The 20793-nt window shown below is 50.4% G+C and overlaps 1 protein-coding gene across 3 annotated transcripts in view; it reads right to left on the bottom strand.

Moving 5' to 3' along the window:
• Window positions 1-1898: 1898 nt before the first annotated feature.
• The window catches only part of DHX37 (DEAH-box helicase 37), a 37189-nt gene continuing 18294 nt past the window's right edge, over window positions 1899-20793 (bottom strand). For 2 of the 3 annotated variants that reach the window (XM_063086002.1, XM_063086003.1), the window contains 17 exons: window positions 19126-19221; window positions 18818-18900; window positions 17950-18094; window positions 17107-17183; window positions 16511-16743; window positions 14724-14835; window positions 12815-12921; window positions 12530-12718; window positions 11025-11149; window positions 10819-10935; window positions 9208-9380; window positions 8286-8400; window positions 8017-8154; window positions 7712-7806; window positions 7543-7616; window positions 6072-6169; window positions 1899-5876 (listed from right to left, as the gene is read on the bottom strand). In XM_063086002.1, coding sequence (XP_062942072.1) covers window positions 5791-5876; window positions 6072-6169; window positions 7543-7616; window positions 7712-7806; window positions 8017-8154; window positions 8286-8400; window positions 9208-9380; window positions 10819-10935; window positions 11025-11149; window positions 12530-12718; window positions 12815-12921; window positions 14724-14835; window positions 16511-16743; window positions 17107-17183; window positions 17950-18094; window positions 18818-18900; window positions 19126-19221 — 2063 coding nt within the window. In that variant the 3' untranslated portion in view covers window positions 1899-5790. Of the gene's footprint in view, window positions 5877-6071; window positions 6170-7542; window positions 7617-7711; window positions 7807-8016; window positions 8155-8285; window positions 8401-9207; window positions 9381-10818; window positions 10936-11024; window positions 11150-12529; window positions 12719-12814; window positions 12922-14723; window positions 14836-16510; window positions 16744-17106; window positions 17184-17949; window positions 18095-18817; window positions 18901-19125; window positions 19222-20793 lie in introns of those variants that run through there. The other variant, XM_063086004.1, reaches the window with a different exon arrangement.

Raw genomic sequence — 20793 nt, 5'->3', positions numbered from 1 at the left:
TAGCAATTCACATATTACTAACACGGTATGAAGCTGCTCCTTTCCCCATATTCTCACCAGCAATGAATGTTGCTATAATTCTTAATTTTTCCCAAATCTGTTGGGTACAAAGTGTTATTGCATTGTTAATTTAATTTTCATTTCCTACCCACTTGATAGGGTGCACATCTTTCCAGATATCTTCTAGCCTTTTAGATGTGTTTTGCAACTTACGTCTTCATAGTCTCTGCCCATTGTCTTTTTCTCATCAAATTGCTCATTAAGTATGGTGCTGTTTCTTTATTGTATTTTGCTATATTTTTCCTCATCTATTTTTTCATCTTCCAACTTTGTTTATGGCATTTTCCATACTGATCTAAAATTTCCATGAGATCAAATGTCTTCCTTTTCCTTTATAGTTTCTGGGATGTCTATTTTGCTTGAAGCTTTTATTTTGCTTCAAAAGCCTTCTGACAAGTATTCCTTGCAATTTTCTTAACACTTGCACTCCCACATATTTGGGACACAAGATGGTGAAGAAGACAGAGGACCTGCTTGCACAGGGCTTGCTGTCCAGGGTGGATGGCAGACAGACCAGCCTCCCTGGGAAGGGGTCTAGAGGGGCTTGACTCTGAAGTTGAGAAGCCAGCCAGAGGGATGGCACAGAGTGCCCCAGGAGAGAAAGCAGCACCTGTGGTCTGTTTCAGGGCAGATGGAAGGAGGGCAGGGTGGTCTGCAGGGGAGTGGTATGAAATGACCCAGGAGTAGAGTGTCTGTGCATGTCCAGTCTCAGGTGCCATGTTAGAGTTGGCCTTGATCCGTTGGGTAACCGGCAGTCTTCACAGGGCTTTAGGCAGGTCAGTGACGTGACCCAATCTGGGACACAATCTCCATGGAGGACCATGTTTCAAAGTGATGAGTCCCCGAGACTCTTGACCTAGCAATTCCACTTCTCGGTATTTGCCTCATGGATATACACAAGAGTGAAATGACACATACATGAGGACATTCAACACAGCTTCACTCAAAATAGCAAGATTAGAAAGTACTCCTCATTGGGACTGGTCTAAAAAATTATGGTAGAGCTCCGTACCGTGAAATATTTTACAGCTGTTAAAAAGGGTGGGACAGCTCAATGTTGAGACAGAGACTCTGTGAGACACAGTGAGAAAAAGGCTGAGGGTGCTCCTGTGTTGATTTGTAGATAGTCCCTGAAAGGCTACATGAGAAACTGACAACAGGGGAGCCCTCTGGGTAGGGGACTCACTTGTCCCTCTATAACCTGTTCCTTTTGAATTTCATAACATGTGCAACAATTGTCTATTATGCCAGATATTAACCCATGCATCTATGGTCAATTGTTTTTTTTGTTTGTTTTTGGTGGCTGGCCAGTATGGGGATCTGAACCCTTGACCTTGATGTACGATCAGTCAATTTTTGACAAGGGTCCCAAGACCACTGAATGGGAGAAAAATAGTCTTCAGCAAATGGTGCTGGGACAACTGGATATCCACAAAAAATGATGTAGGTCACCTGCTTTTTACCATATTAAAAAAAAATTGGATGAAAATAGATAAAAGATGAAATGATTTATTTATTTACAGTGAGCTATGACTATAAAGTTCTTAGAGTTAAACAGGAGGGAAAACTTCATGACATTACACTGGGTGATGGTTTCTGACACCAAAAGCACAAGAAATCAAAAGAAAAAACAGGTAAGTTGATTTCCATCAAAATTAATTTTATGAAGGTCACAGGTTCAGATCCCAATACCAGCCAACTACCAAAAAATAAAAATAAAAATAAAAATAAATAAAAAACTTTTGTCCTTCAAAGATACTATCGAGAAAGTGAAAAGACAGTCCATTGGGAGAAAATATTTGCAAATCCTTTATCTGAATAAGGATTTATTTCCAGAATTCTTACAGGTTGATAAGAAGATAAGCAACCCGATTAAAACATGGGCAGTAGCATTATTCACAATAGCCAAAAGATAGAAACTCCTGTCCATCAACAGATGAATAAGCAAAATGTGATATATTCATACCGTGGAATATTATTCAGCCATAAAAAGGAATGAAGTACTAACACATGCTGTAACATGGATTGAAGACCTTACGCTAAGTGAAAGGAGCCAGACATAAAAGGCCACATATTGCATGATTCCATTTACATGAAATACCCAAAACAGGTAAATTCATAGAGACAAAAAGTAGACTAGTGGTTGCCAGGGGCTGAGAGGAGGTAGGGAAGGAAGAAGGAATAAATTACAGTTTAATTGGTAGAGTTTCCATTTGGGGTGATAAAAAAAAGTTCTGGAAATAGATAGTAGTGATAGTTGCACACCATTGTGAATGTAATTAATGCCACTGAGCTGAACAAGTTAAGATGGTAAAGTCTGTTGTATGTATTTATTGCAATAAAAGTTTTTTTAAATGGGCAAAAGATTTGAATATGCATTTCACCAAAGGATATATACAAATAGCCAATAAGCACATTAAAAGATGCTCATCATTAGTCATTAGGGAAATGCAAATTAAAACCACAATGAGGGCTGGCAGGTTAGCTCAGTGGGTTAGTGTGGTGCTGATAACACCAAGGTCAAGGGTCTGAACCCCCAAATCTCTGTACAGGCCAGCCACCACAAAAAACAAACACAAGTACAATAAGATACCACTTCACACACACTAGGATGGCTAGAATAAAAAAAAAAAAAGAAAGAAAGAAAAGGAAAATCAGTGTTGGTGAGGATGTGAAAGAATTCATACATTGCAGGTGGGAATGTAAACTGGCGCGGCCACTGTGGGAAAATCTGGCAGTTCCCTAAAAGTTAAACCGTTACGACATGACCCAGCAATTTTACTCCTAGGTGTATACCTAGAGAATGAGAATAGAGAACATATCCACACAAAAACTTATACATGAATGTTCACAGCAGTGCTATTCACAAGAGCCAAAAGGTGGAAATAGCCCAAATGCCTCTCAACATGCGGACGGTATTGACTAAGAAGTTATTAATGGGACAGAAATAAAACACACATATTTCGCAGGACCAAAGTCCTTAGTGTAGAAGGCCAAAGCTTGTAGTTTAGAGGACCAAAGTCCTTAGTCTAGGCCAAAGCCTATAGCTTAGAAGGACAAAGCCTGTAGTTTAGAGGACCAAAGTCCTATAGTTTAGGAGGCCAAAGCCTCTAGTTAAGGGGCCAAAGCCCAACCCTTTAGGAAAACACGTAGAAGTGCTAAGATTGAAAAAGACTAGAAAACTTTCACAGGACTAAAGCCTTTGATGTAGATAAGAGAATTGAAGCACAGTGAAAAGTGATTGCTCTGGGGGCAGTTGCCCTTGGTGCAGGTAAACCTAAATAATGGGAAAGTATGTGAGCTAAAATCTTCAAGGATATTCTGCTAGTTAGTGCTTGGGGGACATCCCATATCTTGCCCTAAGCTGTTTCTTTGAGTTTCTTGGGGAGTTAGATACTTCGGTGATTATCTCATTGTTCCTTTTTGTATGTCACACAGCTTAGGTTTATGACTCTTTTTGATGGTAAATTGCTCAAACGGTTTTAAGTTACACCTGCTTTAATGAAGATTGTCACTCACATAGCCAGTTTGTTTTCACTGACTGATTTACCACCTGTTTTTCTTCTGTAACTTTCTTGTCTTTACAATAAAAACCGAAGCAAAAACTGGCTCGGGGCTGTGCCTGGGCTCTCCTCTCTTGAAGGAGTTTTCCTCTGTGCAGTCCTTTTGGGCTTCTCATTGCTTTGAATACATTGGCTCTGAGTAATCTTTCGTGTCTCTGTTACTCTGCGAGAGGTGACATCAACAGAAGAACAAACACAATGTGGCACATGCACACACTGGAATATGATCCAGCCATAAAAAGGAATGAAGCACTGACACACGCTGCAACACAGGTGGACCTTGCAAACACTGTGCTAAACAGAAGAAGCCAGACACAGAGGCCGCAGATGGTATGTTCTTTAGATGAGATGTCCAGAACGGGCAGATCCACAGAGACAGAGCAGATTTGTGGGGCCTGGAGCTGAAGGAGTGGGAGAAACAGGTTGACTGCTGATGGGTGCAAGGTGCCTTTTTAGGTTTATGAAAATGCTCTGGAATTAGATAATGATAACAGTTGCACAAATGTGAATATACTAAAAGCCCCTGAACTGTACACCTTAAAACTGTGAGTTTTATGGTAGGTTCATTACAAAATTTTATAAAACTTTCTTTTAAAAAAGAATTGCCTACTCAGTAACTGAGGCTCCTCTGCTGCGGCTGTGGAGTGAGGTGGCTGATGGGGTGCCTGCAGTAACTGAGAGACAGTAGCTGGGGAGTGGCTCCCACTTTGATCTCAGAACTGCCAGCACTGTGCAGGTGGAGTTTTCTGGAAGAGCTGGACATCAGGGGTTTTGAGTGGGAAACATCCCAATTCTACATCTTAGCAAGTTAAAGTTTTCCTCAATCACTGGGCGGGTCTGCAGGCTGCCCTGGGCCTCAGGCACCACCTCAGCAGCTGCTGGAGGGACTGAGCTCCCCGGGGAGGGATGCGGAGGGAGAAGGGCTGGGTCCCACTTCTCCAGGACAGGCAGGAAGAGGGAACCTGCTCAGGGATTGAGAGCTGCCTGGGAGGTAAGGAAGCCCAGCCAGCACGAGGGAGTGGTACTGAGGCAGCCAAGTCAGGTCACCAGGGCAATCCCCAGGGGATGGCACTGTGTCTACCTGGATGTCTTTCCCTGAGTCCATCCCACAAAATGTCTGGGTGGAAGTAATCTTTATTTTTTTATTTTTATCTTTATTTTTTTTTAAAAAGATGACTGTAAGGGGATCTTAACCCTTGACTTGGTGTTGTCAGCACCACACTCTCCCAAGTGAGCTAACCGGCCATCCCTATATAGGATCTGAACCCGTGGCCTTGGTGTAGTTTAGAGGAGTGAGCTCCCGAGTGAGCCACGGGCCAGCCCAGGAATCTGTATTTTATAACTGCATCTCCACCAAAGCTGCCGAAGCAGCTCACCAGGACCAGAGTCCATCCTGGCACGGGCTTGGCACTGGGGAGCCATCCAGGCCCTCAGCATGGAGGACGGAAGGGGAGGGACCTCCTTACTCCTTGGTCCTGCCTAGGACCCTCCTGTCCCTCCTTCTCACCCTGGGACCCACCTCTGCCTTTCTCCCTTTCACTCTGCCATAGAGGAAAGAGGGAGGGATATGGAGGAGTCCATGGAGGGGGGGATATGTGGCCTCTGCCCAGTGCTAGGCCTGCCCTCTGCAGCATGGTAGAGGTGACCAAGGATGGATAAGGTCAGCTCCCTGCCTCTGAGAGCTGACCACCAGGGGGACAAGATGCCCATTCCTGTGATCAACACAGGAAAGGGACTGGGGCCAGCCTTCCACCGGAGCCCCAGGCCAACCCCCGAGGTTGGAGCGGAGCTCCAAGGCCAAGGCCATTGCCAGGGCCAGGGCCAGGGGCCTCCCTTGTTGTAGGGAGAAAGAAATGTGGGAAGGATACTCCCTCCAGGCACCTCCTCAGCCTTCGGGAAGGGCCTGCAGACACCCCAGCCCTGCTGCTCCACAAGGAACTAATGTAGTCCAAAGAGCACCTTTAAATAACAAAAAGTCACCCCTGAGATGCACAGCCCAGACAGCAGCAAGCTTTGTCCAGATTTGGGTTGAGGTGAATGATGGTTTGCAGGGGTTTGAGATGCCTCCTGGGAGCAGGCCAGGAGGCCAGGGTGACCACACTGGAAAGTGGACGCTGGTAGCTCCCTCAGTCCAAACCAGTCTTCAGCCCTGCAGCCAGGCATTGGGTCAGCAAGAAGAGGTGGGGGGCCAGGCCTTCTCAACGTCGGCATGCATGGCCTGCGGGAGCCACTCACAGTATTCAGCCAGCAGGTCTGAAGGGGTGGAAGAGGGGATGGCATCAGGGTGGCTCTGCCTGGGGACACGCTAAGGGTGGGAGGAGGCCTGCTGGCTGCTGTAGGGCCAGATCCTCCTACCAAGGCAGGATGGACCTTGCACGAAGCACAAGGCACCTGCCTTGGCAGGCCCCATCCCTTCACTCTCTCCCACCCTCAGCCCTGGTCACTCACATTTGGGGTTTTTCTTCCAGGCAGCTAGCAAGGCATCGTGGCAGTCTGCCCTCTCTGCAACAAGGGCTCTCAGGAGACTCTCTGTCCTGGGCTGCAGCCTGCGGGGCGGGGACGCAGGTTGTGAGCAGCTGGCCAGGGTACACGCTGGCTGCCACTGGAGGCCTGGTCAGGAGCTGCAGGAGGGGCACCACCACCAGGCCAGCCCTGCCCAGGAGGATGAAGGGTCCCCTCACCCCGATCATCCCAAGACAGAAGGATCTAGAACCCATCTTCTACCACTTCCCATTTTCGCTGCTTCTAATCCTGCTGCCCTGAACTTCTTTACATTCCTTCCCACCAAGGCTGCAGTGTTCATGTGACTTATCCCCTCTAGAATCTTCCTCCAGGTTTCTGCCTGGCTCCAGCCCTGCCTCCTCTGAATCTGCTCAGCCAGGCTCTCCCAAAGCCCACTGAATTGCAGCCTCATCCTATCCCACCCTACCCGAGGCCTCATGTCTCCTGTCCTCCTTGGTCCCTTTGGAGCTGTGTTGCCACTTGCCATTTGTGCTAGTTGTGTTATTTGGTGACAACTTCCCTGCGCTGGAATTGTCACCACCACAGGGACGGAGATCATCATGTCTATATCCTGGTACCAAGAACATGTCCACACGGAGTGATGCTCGGCAATGTTTGCTGCGTGAACGACTTGGCTTGTAGCAGCTTGGCCAGGATGCTCTGTCCCACAACCCCATCTCAAGTCCCTGGGAGGGAGCATGTGTTGGCGGCCGTTTACACCCTCAGGCCCACCTCCTCTGCCCCCAGCCCCTGTGCTATCTAGGATGTTAGCTATAGGCTTTTCTGCCAGCTTCAGGAAGGGGAGATGTCCCCTCGGTACTGGGCAATGGGCAGAAAGAAAGCAAAAGGGGAGGGTTAGGTTAAGGGGGAGGCTGATCCAAGGGCAGGGGGGAGTGGTGGTAAGCCGGGATTGTGGGGGTGTCTGTGCCCAGCTGGCAGGATGCCCCCTGCTGATCCCCCTCCCAAATTCATAACCATCTAGAATCTCAGAATGTGACCTTATTTGCAAAGAGATGCAAGGTCACTGCAGATGTAGTTAAGGTGAGGGTATTGTAGATTAGGTTGGACCATAAATCCAATGACTGGTATCTGTATAAGTGACAACACACAGAGAGAGACACAGAGGAGAGAGCCACATGAAGAAGGAAGCAGAGAGAGACTGGATGTGGCCATAAGCCACAGAAGCCAGCCCCCACCAGGAACTGGCAGAGGCAGGGAAGGATCCTCCGCTGCAGCCTGTGGATGGAACATGGCCCTGCCCACTCCCTGATGCCAGACTTCTGGCCTCTAGAACTATAAATCTCTGATGTTCTAAGCCCCCTAGCATGTGGTCACTTGTTGTGGCAGCCCTAGGGAAGTCACACAAGCTCCCCTTACCACCACCCACCCGCCTTGACACTCCTGGGGAAGGCTGTACCTTGCCCACGTCTTCAGCATTGTGCTGGGGTTGGACAATAAACAGCCCTGGTATGAGGCCAGCTTGCGAAAGACCTAAAGAGAGACCACAGGAAGTCATGAGAGGCCCTGGGCTTGCCCCCCACCACCGCACCTGAGAAAAGGGGTCCAGGGTGCCACCAGCCACCTACCTGCCCTTCCAGCAGAAACCGGGCAAAGTGCTTGTAGCAGTCAATGCCCTCCGGAAAATCCACCTGGACGGCAGGGAGTGGCCAGCCAACGCGATCTGGAAATCAGGAGTTGGTGAGCGAGGGACCCTCCTGCAGCCACCCTCCCAAGCTCCATCCCTGACCCCTGGGCCCACCCATCAGATGGGCAGGAGGCCTGGGGTGACCCTATCTGAGACACACACGTCCAAGGGCAGGGTACTGGACAGTGTCAACAGAGCCCAAGGCTGTAGGAGGGCGAGGCTGCCTGTGAAGCTGCCCCAACTCACAGAACACGCTGGTCCGGTGACACAGAACCCGGCCGCTCTTGGAGCAGTAGGCAGGGGCCGGCTCCTCCAGGGGCTTGTCGAACTGGCAGTAAGAAGGCAGTAGGACTGGGATCCACTGAATCTCCACGGTGGAGACGCCTGGGGGTGGGGGAGAAAGCCAGTGGTCGCCACCCAGGAAGGGCTTGTGTGGTCTCCCCTACAAGGGTCCCAGCCACACAGCGCATCAGAGCCACGTGGCTCAGGTGAAGGCTGGCCACAGGCCTTGGTACCTTTCATGTACATCTTGGTGGTCTCCACAATTTCCTGGTAGACCACAAACTCAGGGAGCTCTTTGAAAAGGACGGAACTGGGGTGGATGAAGACGGGGTCATCAAGGAGAGGGGTCTGCAGAGAGACAGGGAGTCTTGTGAGTCAGGGAAGAACACAAGCACCTGGCGCCGACCGAGCTTTTAACCTGCAAGAATCCAATTATCCACTCCAGGCCAGAACAGCAGGAGGGCATTCCGTCAGCTCACACATGTGGTCTGTCCACACAAAGGACTATTATTCAGCCATAAAATGGTACTCACATAGGCCACAACATGGATGAATCTTGAAAATGCTATGCTTGAAAGAAGCCAGATACAAAGGGCCATGTACTGTATGATTCTACTTATACGAACCGTTTGGTGTAGGCAAATCCACAGAAACAAAGTAGATTCATGGAGAGGAGGAATTAGGGGGCAACAGGGAGTGATTATTCTTGGGAGTGGGGTTTCTTTTGGGGTTGATGAAAATGTTCTAAAGTTAACTGTAGTGATAGTTGTATAGTTCAGCATATACTAGAAATCACCAAAATGCACACTTTACATGGATTAAGGTTATGGTACATGAATTACACCTTCATTAAGTTGTTATTTTAAAAAGTAAGGGATGAGAACCTAACCCCCCAAAGATGGGCATGACTCTGCTATACACCCCCCTTGCTCCTTGCTGGGAACTTTCCCAGAGGCTGCAGAAACTCATGACCAAGGGGTACAGGCCCACCCAGACCCCCAAGGGTCCCATCCAACCGCCACTGGCCAGGTGCCCTGTCTATTCCCAGAGCTGGCATCATGCATGCCAGGCTGGCAGGGTGCAAGGGACAGACGGACAGGCAGAAGGAAAAGGGCGTGGAGGGGAGCTCCAGGCATACATGGGACAGTGTCCAACCTTGTAGGCGTTCCTCCACTTGTCATCCAGCAGCTCCTCACTCTGCACCCTGCGGGCCAGGTGGTCGCCCAGTCCGGCCGTCACCATCTGCCGCAGGTAGGTCACCTGGCTCTCGGAGGGCGGCTGCATCTTGGGATCCACAAAGAGCCTGGCCTCAGGGCACACAGTGTTGACTGGGGGAGAGGGGAGTGTGAGGGCAGCGACGGCTTTGCCCTGATCTTCTGGTAGTCCCCACACCGGCACTCTGGCCTCAGCCACATGCATGCAAGGGTCCCTTGCCACCAAAGTTGCTGGCAGGAGGCAAAGCCCTCGGCGGACAGAAGTGCAGCTGCCCCTCCATGTCCAACCCTCCTTCTTCCTTAGGACAAAGCCCCAGTGCCCGTGTGGGTGGCACAGCCTACTCCTAAGAGATGGTCACTCTCTGACTTCCAGGGTGGCCACCAGCTCAGTTCTGGCTTGTGATGTGAGGATGGAAGCTGTGGTTGGAATTCTTGAAATGCTCCTCATAGGGAGCAGGATGGCCAGTTGGCACCCTCTGGCCTTGCCTGATCTTTCCTCTCCTGCCTGGAAGGCAGGGGGTGATTAAAGCTCCAAATGTCCTCTTGGTCCATGAGGTGACCTCAGGATGTAAGCCCCAGGGTGGCTGACTCTACACCTTTTCCTACTTGGGAAAATACATGCCTCACATCACTAAACCGCTGTAATCAGTGCTGTCTGGCAACTGAACCGAATTTCCAACAGATGTTCCTGGGGATGAGGCTGCTCAGGAAAGCCACAGCCAAAGTGACACAAAGCAAGATGACAGGGCCACACTGATGCACCTGGTGCTGGGGAAAGTATCAGATGGAAAAGAGCCATTGAGTCTGGCACAAAACCCTGGAAACTGCTCAAACTGAATGTGAATTCCCCCTTAACCTCAATGAGAAGAACACGACCTGCCCAGAAGAGACCCAGTGCACACGCACCCCCTCTAAGCATGTGTCCTTAGGGGGGGGACGTCTCTCTTCTCCTGAGTTCCCCTGGGTGCTGAGCCCAGGTGTAAAGTCTGGGGTGAGGCCTCAACCTTCCGTATGAGAGAGGTCTGAGGTTTTGGGGGACAACTGGGAGGGAAGAGAGCAGGATGGAAGGGGTGTTGTCAAGGAAAAGACGAGACCAAGAGACATCCTGATGGGTGAGCATGCGTTGGGGTGACAAATTTTTTGCCACTCTGCTCACATGCATGTCCACTCATGCCTGCAAAAGCACCCAAAGTGTTGGTTTTGGGGCCGGCCTGTGGCTCGCTCGGGAGAGTGCGGTGCTGCTAACACCAAGGCTACAGGTTCGGATCCCATATAGGGATGGCCGGTTCGCTCACTGGCTGAGCGTGGTGCTGACAACACCAAGCCAAGGGTTAAGATCCCCTTACCGGTCATCTTTTAAAAAAAAAAAAAAAAAAAAAAAAAAAGTGTTGGTTTTGGGTTATAGCTAAATTTTAGCAAGTAGGCAAGTTCGTAAACATGGAATCTATGGACAACTTTGCTCAAAACAAGTTCAAATATTAAAAAGGGCCCAGGTCAAGTTGTCCTCCTGGTGCTGCCCTGTGGATCACGTGGCGATGGGCAGGAGCCCTACCTGCGGTGGTCAGCTGGCCCCGCAGGCGCCGGATCTCCAGCATGGCCTTGTACCGCAGCCCATTGGCCTCACAGAACTGGGGTGTGCAGCCAGCATACTCACAGGCTCCCACGGCACCTGTGGGACCAACCCGGGCATGCTCACTCACAGGGCCCACCCAAGGCCCAGGTGACTCTCCCGCCACCCTCTACGAATGGGGCACAGACCCAGCAGCACCATGACATCGCCAAGTTTCAAAGAAGCTCCCTGTCCTGCCCAGGTCCTCTTCATCTGGGCCACCCGGACCCGCCTGCCCTTCAGCTTGGTGAGCTCCTCATCGCTGGCAGCTGGTCTGCAAACACACAAACACGCCACCTGGGCTGTTTCCCTGGCCACCCTCAGGCTGGGAACACATTTATTACCCAGCACAGGTTGAGAAGCTTGTGGGGTCACTGATGAATGTAAAGGTATTAAACTCTAGTTCTAAACTTAGCTCAAATTCACTTCCAGCAGCCATCGAGATTATGAATGTGCACACCTGACCCAGCAATTCCATGTCTAGTGACCGACATAAAGAAATAACCCAACAAACAAATAACACTGTACATGGCTACTGCTTATAAATAATAATAAGAAAACCATGAAAATTGCTGAAATAGCCACCAAGTATGGACTGGATAAATGCCAGTGGTTCCTAAACCTGAAAACAATAGCTAACTCATATGTGTCAGGCACGGTTCAAAGTGCTTTGCTGGTATCAACTCATTTAATTCTAACAATAATCCAATCATTTATTATCATCCCCCTTTTCCAGATGGAGAAAATGAGGCTCAGAGAGGTGAAGTCACTTGCCCAAGGCTACACAGCTAGGAAGTAGCAGAGGGAGATTAGAATCCAGGAGGTCATGCCCAGCATCTGAGCTCTCAGCCGTTATGCTACAGAGCCTCCACTTCAGCATCACTTGAGGAGTTTTATTAAAGATACTGGGACCAGAAGATAATGATCAGAGGAACTGGGGAGAGGCTAAGACACCTAAGTTTTCAAGACCTTACTTATGATGGTTAATTTTATGTGTCAACTTGACTGGACTAAGGGATGCCCATATAGCTGGTTAAGCACTAATTCTGGGTGTGTCCGTGAGGGTGCTACTGGAAGAGATTAGCACTTGAACTGGTGAACTAAGTACAGCAACTGCCCTCCCCAGTGTGGGTGGGCCTCATCCAGTCCCTGGAGGACCTGAATAGAACAAAAAGGCAGAGGAAGGTCTTTGCCTGACTGCTGGAGCTGGGATGTCGGTCTTCTGCCCTCACTGCTCCTGGTTTTAGGCCTTCCGACCTGAACTGGAATCTACATCACATTTGTTTCTCTGGAGAGACACAGAAATACAGTCCTTGTGGGATTCTGAAGCATGGCAACTTGGGGAAGCACCAGATTATGACAGATCTCCTCCTTCAAGTCTGAAGCAGTGTTTAAAGTGAGTGTAATTGGTTCAGATGCACTGACCACCTGAAAAGACAGTCTGGATGCATGGTGCATAAACAACAAGCTGCAGGACAGTCTGCCCATTTCTGCAAAACAAACCAGAGCACTGCAGGGCTCAGAGAGGATGAGGGTCCTGTGTAAGGCCACCCCATGTGCTAGTGCCTCCCCAGGAGGGTTGTCCAGGTCAGCTCTCAGCCCAGGCTGGCATCGGGCCTGAGAACAGCTCCCAGAACCCAGCCCCACCTCGCACCTGTCTAGCTCCTCAAACAGCTCACGCACTGTCATGGCGGCCACGATGGTGATGGCGTAGGGCAGGCAGCCATACTGCTGGCTCAGCACCAGCATCTTGGCGTAGCGGGGTGCCACAGGGAACGCGGCCATGGTCCTGCCCAGCATGGTGATGGGGCAGCTCAGACGGGACCTCTGCAGCTGCTGCATCCTGGAGGATGGGGGTGCTCTGGTCAGCTCAGGCCTGGGAAAGGAGAGAGGGCTGCAGACTGGGCCCCCCACCCTCCCTGCCCAGCCCCTGCCCTACCTTTCTGCTTTCTGGGGTGCCTGCAGGGCCCCCAGTGCAATCAACAGCTCCTCGGCAGCGATGAGGGCCTCCATGGAGGGAGGTGTTGGGAAGGGGAAGTTGATGACCTGGGTCACAGTGAGAAATAGCAGAGACAGAATGAACGCAGAGACACGAGGATGGGGACAACGTAGTCCCGGCTGTGGCAGGTCCTGCTACTACCCCAGGCTCAGCAGCTCCTTCCTGCCGGTCCTCAGAGCACCACCCATGCCAGCTGGGACATGGTGTCCTCTCAGAGTCCAGGTGCCAGGCTAATCCCAAAGCCCCCTTCATAAATCACACCATCCGTTCACACAAAAGCATGTCTTGAGCACTGACTGCCCGCCAGGGGCCATCTTGGTGATGCAGGTCCATAGCACAACAGGCAAGGCTCTGCCTGACATAAGCATATGAGAACAGGAAGGACTGTGGGCAGTTAATGAGTCTCCCTGCCAATAGATAGCATCAGGGGAGTAAGGTGCCCAGACAATAAAGTGGTGAGGGGAGAGAGTGTGACCGGGCTCAGGATGGTGGCACCTCACAAAGAGGGCCCGACTGAAAACAGGAGTTCAAATGAATCCTTATACACAGCAGCACTATTCACAACAGCCAAAAGGTAGAGGCAGCCTAAGTGTCTATCAGCTGAGGACTGAGAAGCCACTGAAGACTTTAAAGAGATGTGACTTGATCTCACTATGGAAAGGCATTTCAAATGGAGCTCTTGAGCCAGACTGAGCTCCAATCCCTACCCCAATGCTTTCCAGCCATGTGCCCCATGGTCAGGTCTGACCCAGTGCCTTGGTTTTCTCCTCACACATGGGGGTGATAATAGTAGGAACTCCTTCCTAGAGCTGTTGTGAGGATAAACTGAGATCTCATATGCAGAGTTCCTGGCGCATACTTGGCACCCAATACACCATAGCTATCACTATTTTATTCAATGAAAAGAATTAAACATAATACGGTATTACAAAATACCACCCACTATGTAGGAAACCACAGTAATAACAATGTAAGATATTATATGTTTGGAAGACACAAATGGGAAACAGGCCACAAATCATGGGTGATATGATGGACTTTCTCTATAATGATCTGAACTATCTGAATTTTTATAACTTTTTTTGTTCTTTTGATGGCTGGTGGCTGGTACAGGGATCTGAATCCTTGACCTTGGTGTTACGACACTGTGAATTTTTATAAATTTGAATACAATATGTTTGCAACCAAAAAAATCAGTTGGTATGGGGATCCAAACCCTTGACCTTGGTGTTCTAACACCACATTCTAACCAAGTGAGCTAACCGGCCAGCCCAAAGATGTATTTTTTAACAGCAACAGAAGACCACCTGGGTTCTGTCAACCATCGAGTATGTGTCCCTGGACAAAGACCTTTGCTTCTCTGACTCGGTTTCCTCATCTGTTAAGTGGGGATTTGGATGCCCCCATGGCAGGGTGGGAGGGGATGAGCGAGCCAACCTGCATGGCATGCGGCACAGTGTGGGGCACTCTCTGCCAGGACCACCTGGCCTGGAGCAGGGGAGAGGTGGGCCACCCTGGGTGGGATTCCTCTGCCTCCACCAGGGAGGCTAGGCCAGGGTATAGCCAGGAAGAGTCAGCAGAACATTCTGTGAGCCCAAGGACTGACGGCCTAGAGCAGCAAGCAAGACCTCACTGCCTCCATCCCCTGTGCATTCTGCAGCACTGGGGAAGCCATGGTCACGGGAGACAGGAGACCCCTGGGGCACCTGCTGATGCTATGTCCTGTAAGTGGCCGCCACGGCTGGGCAAGCATCAGCAGGCTCGGCTCCTGGGCTTCCTGAGCTGTGGGGAAGGGGAGACAGCCCACTGGGAACACAGGGGGTGATAAAGGCTGGGGGCTGCGACCAACCTTTTCAATGCTGAGAGCTTTCATCTGCAGGATCAAGTCTTCAACGGGCCTCCGGGTGATCTCAGGAGGAGGAAACTGCTCAAAGTCACCAAAAACCGCAGATGAATATAGCCTGAGCAGACAGAAGCATGGACAGCAACAACAAAACTCAGCCACACCACCTGGGATTGAATCCTGACCCAGCCACCTGCTGGGCAAGGTACTTAACTCCTCCTGACTCATTTTTCTGTTCTGTGAAATGGGGCTAACATAGCAACTGCTTTGTAGGAAACTGATGAAGATTAATCGGATATTACATGTAGAATGCTTAAAACATTGCCTGGCACATAGCATTCAGTAAATTTTAACTGTAGTTACTTCTTATTAGTTTTCTTTGTTTATTTCCTGAATTTTCTATTCTTCTACCTTAAAATAATATTGAGGCCAATTAGCTCAGGTGGTTAGAGCACAGCCTTGTAACACCAAAGTTAAGGATTTGTATCTCTGTACAGGCCAGCTGAGGGGGTTGGGGGGGCAAAAAAAAAAAAAAACCCAAAAAACCCAATGTTGAAAAGAATAGCAATAAAGCTGTTAAAAATAACAGCACACAGACTGGGAGAAAATACTTGCCAATGATATGCCTAATAAGGATCTAATATCCAGATTACATGAAAAACTCTTACACATCAACAATAAAAAGACAAACAATTGAATTAAAAAATGAGCAAACAGATCTGAATAGACAGTTCCTCAAAGAATATGCTCACATCATTAGCTATTAGGGAAATGTAAACCAAATCCACAATGAAATACCACATTGTACTCACCAGGATGGCTAGATTCAAAAATACTGACAATAACAAGTGTTGACGAAGATGTGGAGAAACTGAAACTCTCATGGAAATGTAAAAAGATATAGCTGCTTTGGAAACAGTCTGTCAGTGAGTTCCTCAGTAAGTTAAATCTACAGTTACCATCCACATGACCCAGCAATTCTGCTCCTAAACATATACTCAAGAGAAATGAAAACAGATATTTAAACAAATACTTGTATAAGAATGTTCACAGAAGCGCTATTCACAATAGCAAGAAGATGGAAACAGCCCACGTGTCCATCAACAGGTGAATGGCACATCCACACAGCGGAGCGTTACTCAGACATGACAAGCAATGGAGCGCTGACACAAGCTACAATACAGGTGAACATCGGAAACGTGTTATGCTGAGTGATCGAAGCCACATGCCAACGGACATGCAGTGTATGCCTCCATTCACATGAAATGTCCACAACAGTCAGAAAGCAGAGCTGAGGTTGCCTGGGGCTGGGGAAGGGAGAGTGGGGAGTGACTGATGAGGTTTATGGGCTTTCTTTTGGGGTGACAAGAAGTTCTAACATTGACTGTGATGATGGCTACATAACTCTGTAAATACACTAAAAACCAAAGAACTGTAGACTTCATTTTTTAAAAATATTTTTAGTGGCTGGCGGTATGGAGAACTGAACCCTCGACCCTGGTGTTACAAGGCTGCAATTTAACCAACTGAAGAACCTTACTTTAAAATGATGAATTTTATGCTATATGATTTATGTCTTGATCAAATGGTTAACAAAACAAAAAAACAGCAGCCAAGATCAGCCTGACTTCAGAAGCAGAATAAAGAAATAATGAGAATCCTGAAAGCAAGCCAGAAGAGGGCTTGTGTAGCACCCTGAAGACACAACGTCCAGCGGGACATGAGACCCACTGCAGAGGGAGGGGGACAGCAGAGCAGCCCCAACATCACTGGAGAGGAGCCGGGTGACCCACCTGTAGCAGTGGCCTGGCTCTGTCCGGCCCGCTCGGCCAGCCCGCTGGTCAGCCGACGCCTGGGAGATCCAGGTGACGCGAAAGGAGGACACGCCAGTGACACGGTCGTAGTAGCGCTTCTTTACCTTCCCACAGTCCACCACGTACTTGATGCCAGGGATGGTCAGGGATGTCTCAGCCACGTTGGTGGCCACTACACACAGCCGCGTCCCCTCTGGGGGAGGTTTAAAGACCTAGGGTTGGAGGGTGGGGTGGCAAGACCAGACCAGAATCAGGAAGGAATTAGTGGGATGGAGGCGTGGGGCACAGCTAGGAGATTTCTCTTAATCAGAGAGGAGTCAGCCAGGCTGGTGGGCCAGGAGGTGGCGAGGTCCAGCCATCTTCTGCCTGAGTCCCACGCTCCTAGGCACACACACAGGGAGGGTTTTCTATTCTCCAAGGAGACCCCAATACTCTCTCAAAGATTCAGGGGTGCTGGTCAGACAGAGGATAGAGAGGACACCCAGGGCTTGACCAGCTCCTTCCTATCTGGGTGCCTGTAAGAGAGGCGAGGTGGGTACCCCAGCCAGGTGTCTGTGCAGGCCCAGCACCATTACCTGTGCCTGCTTCTCCGGGGCCAGCAGGGAGTAGAGGGGGAGCACGTGGAGTGGGAGGGAGGCATCCAGCTCCTCACCTGCAGGGAAAGCAGAGGTCTGCGGGCAACCCCAGATAGGACAAACGCCTGCGAGCAGGAGCCAGCCTTAGGCTACCCAGTACCCCCCACCCTGCTCAGCTAGCCTTGCTGCCAGGGGCTCAGCACCAAGACCAGCTCTGCAGCCAGGCAGCCTAGGGGGACCGTGAAGAGGCTCCCAAAGTCTCTTCCCATCACTGCTGCCCTGGCCCAGGTCTGGAACCCCAGCCATGCTGCAGAATCTCCTCCTCCCAATAGCCTGGCCATAGCCCCTGGGATCAATCCCGCCCCGTATGTCTTGGCAGCATCATGGGTTGGGGAGGCTGAGCTTGTGGAAGGGGGTACCCTCAGCTGTCCCACAGCCCCGGGCTGGACAGAGCAGGGCGCTGGGCCTGTCTACATACATCAGGCCTCGGCAAGCATACCCCAGAGCTGGGCACTCCCCAGCCACCCCCAAAGCCTGTGTCCATCCAGCAAAGGTAAGCGCTAGGGATGGCACCCCCCATTATATCCAATACAACAAGTATTTGAGGGTCCACTTGGTGCCAGGAAGCTCTGGGAGCTCAGGAAACAGGGGACAAAGCAGCCAGAAGTCCCCACCCTCTCTTGGGCTCACACACTAGTGAGGAGCAAGGCTACACTGGTCGCCCTGTGAGGGCAGACTTTCGGGTCCTCATGACTGTCTCCCCAGTATCTACAGCAGGGCCTGGCATGTGGTAGGGACTCAAACAACACATGCTGAATGAATAAACTTCTGCCAGGGCCACACCTGTGTCTGCTCCATCATCCCCTAAGTCCAGGTCAAGATCAGAGCCAGGGGCTTCCTCTTCATCATCCATTTCTGCCTCCCTGTCTTCATCGCCTTCGCCCGCTGGCAACACCGAGTAGTTATCCAAGTTGATCTGAGGCAGCGTCTACAGTCAACAAATACCAACACTGTGGGCTGCAGGTGGCCCTGTGAACATGTGTCACGTATGGGGAATACATATACACTTGTGTGGAAGCTCAGCTCTGCCACCCCCGGCCACATGGCCTTGGGTTCCTGCCTCAGTTTCCTCATCCAATCACAGAACTTCTCTCATAGGGCCATCGCAAAGACTGAGTTAACACACATAACGGACTTAGAACACTGCCTGGCACACTGGAAGTGCAGCAGGACAGTTAGTGGTCAGTCAGTCACTACTGTTATCAGATCCATGATGACATCAGGCAGAAGCCCTAGGGGTGAGCCCCACCAAGCCCACCTGCCCCTCATCCCCTTCCTTCACCCCCCACTTCTTCAGCAAGCACCAAGAGGTCTGTCTGCCCTCCCAGGGATCCTCAAAGGCCCTGCTCAGGTTCTCAGGACCTGGCCTTCCGGAGCACCTTTCTGAATGTGTTTCAAATCATAATCCACAGAGCTGTGCCATCCAACAGAACTCTCTTCCACGCAGAGTGGTGTAGACCTGTGCTGTCCAATGTGGCCACCAGCAGCCCCGAGTGGATCCTGAGCACCTGATATGGGTCTGCTATGACTGAGGAACTGGACTCTCATTTCATTCCACTTGAGTTTAAATCTAAACAGCCACACAGGGCTCATGGACACTGTCCTGGGCACACAGTTCCAGGGCCCGGCTGTCCCCCTGCCCTCTACGTACCGCAGCCCGAGCCTTCTTGGCCCTCGCCCGTGACTTCTTAAACTTCCGCATTTCTTCCACTGAGTCTCTCTGATCTTCCGTTCCTGGAAAGGGTGAGTGGGTTGGGAGAAGATGGCTGTGGCCAGTGCAGATCACCAGCACTTTGCTCTTCATCGTCCAGAGCAAGGCCACTATGCTGGTGACTATTTATTTGGGTTGAGGAGGGCAGGGGAAGGCGCGGCGAAGACACGGACATAGGCTGATGCCCTGGCTGGGGTACGAGAGGCCAAGCCCCAGTGCTCTGCCAGGGGAGCCTGCGGTCTGGTTACCTTGAAGCCAGGGCCTGCGGGCTGGGAAGGCCTTCTTGAGCCTGCGGCACAGTGCGTGTACCTCTGCCTGCCCTGTCAGGAACACCAGGATGCCGCCTGCAGAAAGAACAGGGCCCCTCATTGTCTGTCAGCCACTCAACAAACACTTCCTCAGCATCAAGCACCTGCCAAGTGCTGCTCTGAGGGGCAGGGCTGGAGGGATGAGCAACAAGTAACATCAGGACTGCAGACAGATGAGCAAGAAGCAGCTAGCCCCAGACTGACAGTGCTGCCAGGGGTACTCAGCACAGAGTGACTAAGTGACCCAGCAGTGCCACTCCTGGGCACAGACCCGAAAACTGTACACACGTCCCCATAACAGCTCTATTCACAGCAGCCAAAGGGTGGAGGTGACCCAAGGTCCATCAGCGGGTAAATGGATCAACAAAATGTGGCCTATCCACGCAATGGAATATGATCCAGCCATAAAAAGGAATGAGGTACTGACACATGCTACAACATGATTAGCCTGGAAGACATAGTGCTGAGTGACAGAAGCCAGACACAAGAGGCCACACATTGTGACTCTATCTCTGTGAAGCATCTACCACAGAAACAGAAAGTAGATTAGTGGCTGCCAGGGTAGGGAGCAGGGAATGAGGAGTTAGTGTTCACTGGGGACAGTGTCTGTTTGGGGTGATGGAAAAGTTTTGAAAATAGAAGTGGTGCTCACACAACATTGTGAATGTACTAAATGCCACTCAATGGTGCACTTAAATATACAAGGGGACTTCAAAAACTTTGTGGAAAACTTTGTATTATCTTCAAATTCTATTTCTCCATGAACTTTTTAAAGTACTTGCATACTAATAACATAAAATATGATTATATATATATTACTACCATCCCCAAAGCTAGCAATGAGAAGCTCGAGCCCTAGGGTGGCTGAGGCTTCCTGAGAAGAGGTCATCTTTTAGGAAGAGAGAAGGGTCCAGGGCAGACCCACAAGGAACAGTGACGTGTGCAGAAAACAAGGCAGCAGCAGTGACAGATGAGGAGACAGAAGGTCAGAGAGGTGGGGTGACAGCCAGCAGAGAGGGGTAGGCATGGTCTTCACTGTCAAATGCTGCCAAAATACCAAGCAAGACATTTGTACAAGTGTAAAGAGAGGTGATGGTGACCTCAGGAGGGCAACCTCAGGGGTACAAAGGGGCGGCAGCCACACTAGGAGCTGCAAGGGCGACTGAGACGCAGCGGCTGGGACACAGACAAGCTGTTGAGGAGGCTGGGCGCCAGGGCCAGGCCCAGGGCGGGAGCTGGGAGATCAATGGAGGGTTTCTCTAGAGGTCACACCTGAGCACACTTATGGGACTGTGAGCAGTAGGTGGAGGGAAAGTGGTTGAGGAACCAGAACGCAGAAGAGAAACTGAGAGAACAAGATCCCTAAAGAGGCCAGAGGGAACTGGGAGGCAAGGCAAGGGATGAGATATGCCTCCCTCGCTAAGAGGGAAGGAGGACAGGTTGGGCACAGGGGCATGTCACTGGCAGGTTTGATGGTGGTAAGAGGAAGGCACTCCCATCCGATGTCTTGTATGTTGTCTGTGAAGGAAGAGGTCTGCAGGGACAAAAAAAAAGAGCAACCAAGAGAATGGGAGAGCAAGCAAGGAAGCAGAATGAGCTCTGGCCCAA

This window comes from Cynocephalus volans, chromosome 2 (assembly GCF_027409185.1).
Source record: "Cynocephalus volans isolate mCynVol1 chromosome 2, mCynVol1.pri, whole genome shotgun sequence".
NCBI classification, from domain to species: Eukaryota; Metazoa; Chordata; class Mammalia; order Dermoptera; family Cynocephalidae; genus Cynocephalus; species Cynocephalus volans.
The sequence above is the reverse complement of the archived record's forward strand: the minus strand, read 5'-3'. Positions and strand labels throughout refer to the sequence as shown.